Source organism: Egretta garzetta, unplaced genomic scaffold (assembly GCF_000687185.1).
Source record: "Egretta garzetta isolate BGI_Z169 unplaced genomic scaffold, ASM68718v1 scaffold1160, whole genome shotgun sequence".
Lineage (NCBI taxonomy): Eukaryota > Metazoa > Chordata > Aves > Pelecaniformes > Ardeidae > Egretta > Egretta garzetta.
The window spans coordinates 80518-88958 of record NW_009258224.1 but is presented as its reverse complement, the minus strand read 5'-3'; the positions used below and the strand labels follow the sequence as shown (position 1 = coordinate 88958).

The window sequence follows — 8441 nt, the reverse complement described above, 5'->3', positions numbered from 1 at the left end:
TGAGGTGCGAAAGGTCACGAGAGACTGATGTAGTGGCAGAAGAAGCCGAGGTGACGGTCCAGCGCGTGTCCCGGGACGCAGAGACCCGTGAGGACGTGGAAAGGAGGGACCGTCAGCGTGAGCGCGAAGAATCAGAGGGTGAGTGGAGGATGCGCCGAGGAAGAGAGAGGGAAGAGCCCACGCGGGAGAGGAGGATCGATCTCCAAGGGGAGCTGGAGGTGGAGGTCGATGAGCGCCGCAGCCGCCAGACACGCGAAAGGGAAGAGCGAGGTGCCACCACCAACCAGAGGGACACACGCGAGAGACCTGACTGTCGGCCAGGCGAGCCCAACAACGATGGAATGAGAGAACGCGAGTCCGTGAGGTACGAAAGGTCACGAGAGACCGATGTAGTGGCAGAAGAAGCCAAGGTGAAGGTCCAGCGCGTGTCCCGGGACCCAGAGCCCCGTGAGGACAAGGAAAGGAGGGACCGTCAGTGTGAGCGCGAAGAATCAGAGAGTGAGAGGAAGATTCGCCGAGGAAGAGAGAGGGAAGAGCCCACGCGGGAGAGGAGGATCGATCTCCAAGGGGAGCTGGAGGTGGAGGTCGATGAGCGCCGCAGCCGCCAGACACGCGAAAGGGAAGAGCGAGGTGCCACCACCAACCAGAGGGACACACGCGAGAGACCTGACTGTCGGCCACGTGAGCCCAACGACGATGGAAGGAGAGAACGCGAGTCCATGAGGTACGAAAGGTCACGAGAGACCGATGTAGTGGCAGAAGAAGCCGAGGTGACAGTCCAGCGCGTGTCCCGGGACCCAGAGCCCCGTGGGGACGTGGAAAGGAGGGACCGTCAGGGTGAGCGCGAAGAATCAGAGGGTGAGAGGAAGATTCGCCGGGCAAGAGAGAGGGAAGAGCCCACGCGGGAGAGGAGGATCGATCTCCAAGGGGAGCTGGAGGTGGAGGTCGATGAGCGCCACAGCCGCCAGACACGCAAAAGGGAAGAGCGAGGTGCCATGAGGTCCCACAGAGAGACATATGTTGGAAACTCCCTCCCGGTACCTGAAGAGGAACAGGAGAGTGACATTCTGCAGAACCATCAGGCAAAGGAATTACAGTGTGAGCCGTCTGTGGGCATCTGCTGTGAGCCCTCAGAAAGCCAAGAATGGAGCAACCACAGACATGAGGAAGAAGCACGTAAGCCAAACAGGAGTCAGACACATGAGGATGAAGGACGAACGCACAAGAAGAGCCTCTACCAAACCGTGGAGGTGGATAACAGAGATCTCTGCCCCCCAGGAGAGCAGGCTTCGGTTACCGACATGAGGGTCTCTTATATCCCTGCTGAGCCTGATGTACGGCCAGAGGTGCAGGTCCTCCCTCAGTCCTTCGAGCCTCAGACCATTGCATACTTGGTCCACGTGATCCAGAATTTGAACAATCCTGAAGCTACCATCTACAAAATCATCTGCCACCATCCTGACCACCCAGGGCAACCCATCTACGTGAAGAAGTGCTACATGTCCCCCCAGCCACTGGCAGTCCCATGTGACAGGAGCAACCACCCAGAGCCACCACCCCAGAGGGACGAGCAAGAAACAGGGGAGCCTGAACTGCCACGGCAAGGGGGCGCAGCAGCTTCAAGCTCCCAGGAAAACACAGGGGATCTCAATGGGCCACAGGAGAGGTCTGAAATGGGGGTGAAGGAAGGGGCTCACCAGGCTTCTGCCTCTGAGACGGATGGTGTTAAGGGTGACCCTTGCCAGGCAAAGCCCAAGGAGGACAGGAGGGACAGCCAGCACCCCAAGTTGCCCGACACAGAAGAGAAGGAGCATCAGCCCCAGGGAGATGGATCAAAAGCTTCCAGGGAGCAGGTCCCACAGGAGCCCAAATCCAGCTGCCAGGGGAGGGAACGTGAGGACAGGGAGGCCAAGAGCTGCCTACCCCTGCTCCAGGCTCCAGAGCCACGGGAAGCTTGGGAGACAGGCCAGCGAGCCACCGAAGAGAGCCGTCCCCAGCCGAGAGATGAAGTGAGCTGCTGCCATGAGGATGTAGAGCTTCCCCCACTGGAGAAGAGCCACCAGCCATGGCAAGAGGAGAACAGCAAGAGGAAGCCCCAGCAAGCGAGCAATGCCCAACCTCAACAGGAGGAGGAACCATGTCTTTGCACCAAGCAGACCCAGGGCCCCCCGGGCCCCTCCGTCTCACAGGAGGCACCGAGCCATCCTCCTGCAGATGAAGCCAAGGCATCTTAAGGGCAATTTCCCTCCCTGGAGCTGGTGGGGCTTCTCTGAGGCTCTTTGAGGATCACTTCAGCCCTCTGCTTTCAGCTTAGGATGTCACCGTGTGGTGGCACAGAGGTGTTCAGCACAGAAGGGTTAATGGGGTGCTGTGTGAGGGTGTCCAAGTGGGTTTGTGGTTTTTTCTATCTAACAAATCCTCAGCAGCTAGGTAGGGAGAGAGTTACCCCTCGGAGCTGCAGCTTCTGCCTTCTTGCACTACGTCTATCCACCTTAACGCGGTATTTAGTCACTTTTCTGCTCCAATTGGGTCTCCCCATCCTTGATGTCCCTGTCATCTCTTCTACCCTATGGCCAGCCTGTTCTGCATCTCACTGCACTCTCACCTCCCTAGCCCCCGGGACTGGCTCTCCTGTTCGTTTCTGCTGTGCAATGCAAGAAAAAAAAATAAATAAATTAAAAATCCCAGTAGCTCCATCAGAGTTATTCTGGGGCCTGAAAATCCAGGGCAGGGGGGGGCGGAAAAACCCAAACCCAACACTTTTATACACTCCATGGTTTTGTTTGCACCTTCCTGCTCCTCCCCTAACAGCAGAGCAGAATCCCAATTCCAGCCTCAAGGGCTGATGTATTGCATGAAAAAATCAGAATAAATAGCTGATGACTGAACAGACTGCTGCCAGCCTCCATCCATACGTCTAATTTCTAAAAGGGCCTCAGTCTGGTGGGAGAGTGTCCCAGATCAGATCACACATTCCTCCTAATCCCCGGCACTTAATCCAGGCAAGGGGTGGTGAACCCTCCTAAATCCCCCCTACTACATGTCAAGGACCCCACATACCTCTAAAATTCTGGACCTCATGACTGATCCACATGATTTCAGGGGCTCCCATCGCAGCCCGCACGGGGCTGGGGCGAGGGCTCTGGCACAGCTAGAGCGCAAACGTCGGGCCCTGGAGTAGAGAAGAAAGCCCTGAGCCCCAAGGTCTGTGGGGCTTTTGGTAGGGTAGTGTGTCCCGCTGAGGCACGGGTCCAGCTTTTGGCTGTGGCTGCTTTGGTGTGGGAGAAACCCCTGGACGTTCGCAATTTTAGGTCCAGGGCAGGTGCCAGGGCTCTGGTGCAAGTGATTGCAAACGTCATGCTCTGGAGTAGAGAAGAAAGCCCTGAGCCCCAAGGTCTGTGGGGCTTTTGGTAGGGTAGGCTGTCCCACTGAGGCACGGGTACAGCTTTTGGCTGTGGCCCCTTTGGTGTGGGAGAAATGCCGGGAGAGCCAGCTCTCCAAGCCACCCAGGTGCACATTTTTCTGGCCACGTGGATCCCTCTGCCTTTTCCCCTGGGCTGCCCTGTGCCTGGGAGCGCTCCTGGATCCATGGGCATGAGAGAGGCTGCAATACGGCACGGTAAATTCACCGGATTTCACCCATGGTTCACGGGGCTGGAGATAGAGACATCCATGACCCTCCCTGCGTGAAAAACAGTTTTTAGTCCCTTTGCTTTCCCTTGGGCAAGGGAGAACCAATTCCCTCTACAGCAGATAGGGCTGCAGAGTTGCTAGAAGACAGGGAGAGAAGCGAGGACAACCCCAGCACCATCTGTGTCTTGCTTTTAAATGCAACAAGAGCCCTTTGGCTGGTCACGGGGACCGGCCTGGAGGAACAAGGACATTTCAGGCCCACCAGAGCCTGATGTGGCCTCAGGAGGCACCAGCCAGGGCTTCCCGCTCACCTCGCCAGGGCCACCACCCTGTGATGGTTTGAACCTGGTACCAGAGGGACTCCGAAGGGTCTGTCCCAGCCAGGGGCAGGCAGATGCAGGAGGCGATGCTCTCGGCGATGTCCCCTTCGCACACGTGACGGCCGGGCATCTCGGTGACAAACACGGCGGCACAGATGGTCCGTCCACAAACAGGGCCAACGCCTTGACTGCAAACACAGCAGCAAGAAACAGAAACCTCCTGCACCGCCCCCCCCCTGCAGCCAGGACCACAACCCCCTCTGGGATTTGCTCTTGCAAAAGGGGAAATTACACTCGCCCTTCCGACCAGCTCCTATTTTGTTGTCCAGGGAGCACAAGGAGGAATTTGCAAAATGCAGGTGGAAGTGCAAAATCCAAGGAGAAGAGCGGCTGGGTTCCTGCCCTCAGCTCCCAGGTTTGGAAAATCCTTTTGATTTACATGGACTGAACTGTTTCCAGCTTGGGAGGGGTTGAAAGGGGGGGAGGGGGGAGGAAGCACTTTTTTCCCCAATATATGGGAAAAAAGGAGAGTTTAGGGGCAAGAAATTGGGCTGAGAAAGGATAATATACTGGGGACAGTTGCCCCCCTGATTTGCTGCTTGCCTTTCTCCGGCTCTGCGCTGAGTCACAGCCTCCAGCGGGATTTCCCGAAGAGCCCCGTCCCTGGAAGCTGTCCCAGAGCACATCCCAGCTCCCGTGCAGCAGGGGGGGCAGCCCGCGTTACCCCAACCTCTCCGCTCCAGGCTCCCCTTGAGGCTTTTGGGGCAACAAAGCAGCGCCCAGAGCTGGGAGTCACAGGGAAATCTGGCCCTGGGCGGGCGATTCTGCGCCAGCGCCGGTCGCAAAGGCGTGGAGCCGGGTGCCGTAGCCACGCGACGGCTGTGCAAACATGGGTAAACACCGCGGGTCCGGGCGGCTTCCCTGGATCCCGCTGGATGGGGAGCAGCCAAGCCCCGCAGCCCCCATCCTCCCTGCTCTGAGCTCTTGGGGCACATCACTCGCCCTTCTGGGTGCCCTGTCCCTCCTCCACCTCCATGTCTCCCTGTTTTCAGCCTTCCAAGTGCCTCTCGCTCCGCAGCTGGGGCCAAATCCTGGCTGCAAACAGGTCCCAGCACCCCACCCCAGCCCTCCGGGGCCGCCTTTTCCCCTTTTTTACAAGATGAAAAGGTTGCAAGGGGTTTTCAAAGCCCAGGGGGGGGGGGGGGACACATGGACCTGACCCCAGGAGCATGGGCAGGGGAATGCTGCCCGCTCACCTCTGCCTGATCTGCCTTTGCCGACCTCGTTAGAAAAGCCAGGAAGCCCCAAATTTCACCACAGCAAAAGAAACGCTGAGGATGCTCCATGGCAGCAGCGAGGGAGCCGCAGCCCCAGCCCTGGGGAAGAAATGAAGGGAGCCATAAAGGGACGAGTGGCAAAGGGCCGAGGGGCAAAAATGGGTGAGAAGGAGAAAATGTGAGTGTAAATAACTGTAAAGAATAAAACGGAGGAAGGAAAGGGATGGAGAGCCTAGAGGAGGGGCCCAGCACATTCCTGAGCCGGAGCTGGGGACCGCGGGCACGTCCGGATCTGCCGTTAGAGCTGGTGATTGCCCAACGCAGCCCAGGGGCTGAGTCAGGGCTGGGCGCTGGCTGCGCCGGGAAGGGCGGTGGCTGCGGGCTGAGGCTCATAACCACCCCGGCTCCTGCTTTGCCACATCGCACCGCGGCCGTGCCGAGGACCGAGCCCCCTCCTCACACCCCAGCCATGGTGAGTGAGCCAGGGACCCTGGGATGGGGAGGGAGAGGTGGATCTGTAAGGGCAGGAGGGTGATGGCAGAGGAACGTTTCCCGTAAGCGGCCCCGGAGCCGACGGCGAGAGGCGCTTTGGCACGGGAACGAGCAGCCGGTGCCAAGGGCTGAGCTAAATCTCTGCTGGGGATGGGGCCTGGGCAAGGGAAGAGGGTGCAGAGCTAGAGAGGGAGGGCAGAGGCTCCCTGAAGGTGTGGGGGTGCAGGGGGGGGAGGTATTTGTGTTGTTCCCTTCCCCTCCTTTTCCCTCCCTTCCCCTCCTTTTTCCCACTGGTGCTTCCGATGCCCATCACCAGGCTCGGGGCTGCAGCTCAGGCTCCAGCATCCCGTCCCCCCCAGCGCTAGGGTAGGGGGGCGCAGAGGGGGCAAGAGCCGGGGACCCGCGGCTGAGGGCGGAAGCAACTCGGCTCCTCTCACGTTAACCAAAAAAGGCTGAGTTGAGGCTGGGGCAGGGAGTGGCAGGGAGTCCCCAGGATGCCGAATTTAGGCAGGGAAGGGCGGATGCCTCCCAGCTCTCCCTGCACTGCCCTTCCCCAAAGGCTGGAGCCATGGGGAGGGGAGAGACCCCCACATCCCCCCCTCCTTCCTCGCCTCGCTGTGTCTTTTTTGGAGGAGAGCATGGAAAAAAACCTAGCACGTCGCTGCGGTTGCAGCGCAAGCTTTTCCCAGTCCAGGACACTCCTCCGATGGGAGCTGACAGCTCCCTAAGAGGATTTTCCATGAACCACTCCCCAGTCCTCTGGGTCCTTCCTGCACCGCAGCGCTGTGCCAAGGCATCAGAGAAATTAATATCAAAGAAAAATGCAGCTGGACAGGTTGGGCATGGGTGACTCCTGGAGGAAAAAAAAGGCAGGAGGCCCCCCCCAGCCCAGCCTTCCTCCAGAAATGGAGTCAGGTTGCTCTCCTGCACACCCAGAGCTCCCTGCAGCGCTCACCTTGAACTTGCTCTTGCTCCTGCAGCCCACGGAGACCGAACGCTGCATCGAGTCCCTGCTGGCCGTCTTCCAGCGGTACGCGGGGCGCGAAGGGGACGACTGCACGCTCTCCAAGAGGGAGTTCCTGGCCTTCATGAACACGGAGCTGGCTGCCTTCACGAAGGTGAGCAAAATTCAAGCCCAAAGAGCGTCCCGTAGCATGCGCTTCGGCCCCCGGGACGAGGATTAAAGCCTCTGCCCCCACCAAGCACCGTGGGGTGGGGAAGGGGTAGAGCTCGCTCCCACCAGAAGCCGGAGCGTGGCCTGGCAAGAGTTGACCTGAGCAAACTCTGCCACCTCCTGCCGAGCCCTCTCCGCTGGTGCTGAACTCGGCAGCTCCGGTTCCACACCTGGGGCAGGGAGGGGTTCAGCCAGGGGCACCTCTTCCTCGAGGCAGACGTCAGTTCCCACCTCTTCCATCTTTTGCAGAACCAGAAGGACCCAGGCGTGGTGGACAGGATGATGAAGAAACTCGATTTGAATAGCGACGGGCAACTCGACTTCCAGGAGTTCCTGAACCTCATCGGGGGCATCGCGGTGGCCTGCCACAACAGCCTGGTTGTCAAGGCCCCTGGCCCCTAGCCTTGGCTGCTGCGTCTCCCCCACCACTGTGAACATTCCTCAAACACGACCAACATGAAGCTGAAAGCAGTGCCCTTAAGATAGCGACATCCCCACTCCTCATTTTTATGTATAAAAATAAAAGGTTTAAAATCCTAGTGTAAGGCATGGCTTTATTTCAGCATCATGAGCGAGGAGAAAGCAGTCCAGCCACCGAGGGAGCAGGATCTCTAGGTCCTACCCTCTGCTCCTCCACCAAGCTGAGAACATGCACGTTCTCATCCTTGCCACTGCCAAAAACTACAACCTGCCTAGCGCTGGAGATCCTCCAGCCTGCCAAGTACCGCGGGGAAAGGTACGGTAACATGAAAGGGTACAACTACACGAGGTAAATCCGAAGACAGGAGCACTACCAGGGATCATCTGAGCACTACCAGGGATCATCTGAGCACTACCAGGGATCATCTGAGCACCAGCAACAGCAATTACACACTAATAATTAGCAGAACCTGTCCCTGCTGGCATGGTAAATTATTTTAAGGAAGACTACAGCCTCTGTTTTCTGGAAGCTTCAAAACCCTCCAAGTCTGGTAGCTTAGGAGTGCAGAAGAGGGAGGAGGGGAAGGTGAAAAGAGGAAGTTTAATCTCTCCTCAATCTCTGTAAGCTACAAAACAGGAAGAGCAAGACGGTCAGTTTACTTTATTCACGAGAAAAGCTGATTAGGTTGAGGAACGTTGCTAGGACAACAAAACAAAAAGCCAACACGAGCACTTGGGTGCTGAGCTGCTGCCTCACCACTTTTGAGGGGAGCAGGGCTGCTCCTGAGCAGGGACAGGCCCAGCGCCAGCCCCAATTCCAGACAGTGACACGTTCCTGAGAGCCAGGCTTGGCTCTCCCTGCTGTCCAGGCTGCAGCAGGGTCTTCAAGCTCTTCTTTCAGGAGCATTAAAGAGCGTAAGGGGCAGTTGCTCTTACAACAGTTTCTACAGAATGCACTGTGTGGTAACCAGGGCTCAGCAAGAGCCACCCTTCACCCTCTGGAAAAGATTTGCCTTGAGGCAATGGTACATAACAAACTTCCCATCAGCTGGATCTGGAAACAGAAGCGCAAGTTGCTACGGCGTGGAAGCAGCGAAGAATCTCACTACAGCATTCCTGGGGGGG

General features: G+C 58.0%; 2 protein-coding genes across 2 annotated transcripts in view; both read left to right on the top strand.

Moving 5' to 3' along the window:
* Window positions 1-2234, top strand: part of TCHH (trichohyalin) — an 11481-nt gene extending 9247 nt beyond the window's left edge. Inside the window, exon 3 of the mRNA XM_035891498.1 lies at window positions 14-2234. Coding sequence (XP_035747391.1) covers window positions 14-2234 — 2221 coding nt within the window. The remainder of the gene's footprint in view (window positions 1-13) is intronic.
* Window positions 2235-4251: 2017 nt separating this feature from the next.
* S100A11 (S100 calcium binding protein A11) lies at window positions 4252-8349 on the top strand. The gene is made up of 3 exons (XM_035891252.1): window positions 4252-5702; window positions 6703-6840; window positions 7146-8349. The coding sequence occupies exons 1-3, from the start codon at window positions 5454-5456 to the stop codon at window positions 7296-7298; spliced, it is 540 nt and encodes a 179-aa protein (XP_035747145.1). The 5' UTR covers window positions 4252-5453; the 3' UTR covers window positions 7299-8349.
* The last annotated feature ends 92 nt before the right edge of the window (window positions 8350-8441 follow it).

Coding starts and splice junctions, on each gene's coding strand:
- S100A11 (XM_035891252.1), top strand. CDS start 5,454: ATGGAGAGCCTAGAGGAGGGGCCCAGCACATTCCTGAGCCGGAGCTGG. Junction 5,703..6,702: donor CTCCTCACACCCCAGCCATG/GTGAGTGAGCCA, acceptor TTGCTCCTGCAG/CCCACGGAGACCGAACGCTG. Junction 6,841..7,145: donor AGCTGGCTGCCTTCACGAAG/GTGAGCAAAATT, acceptor CATCTTTTGCAG/AACCAGAAGGACCCAGGCGT.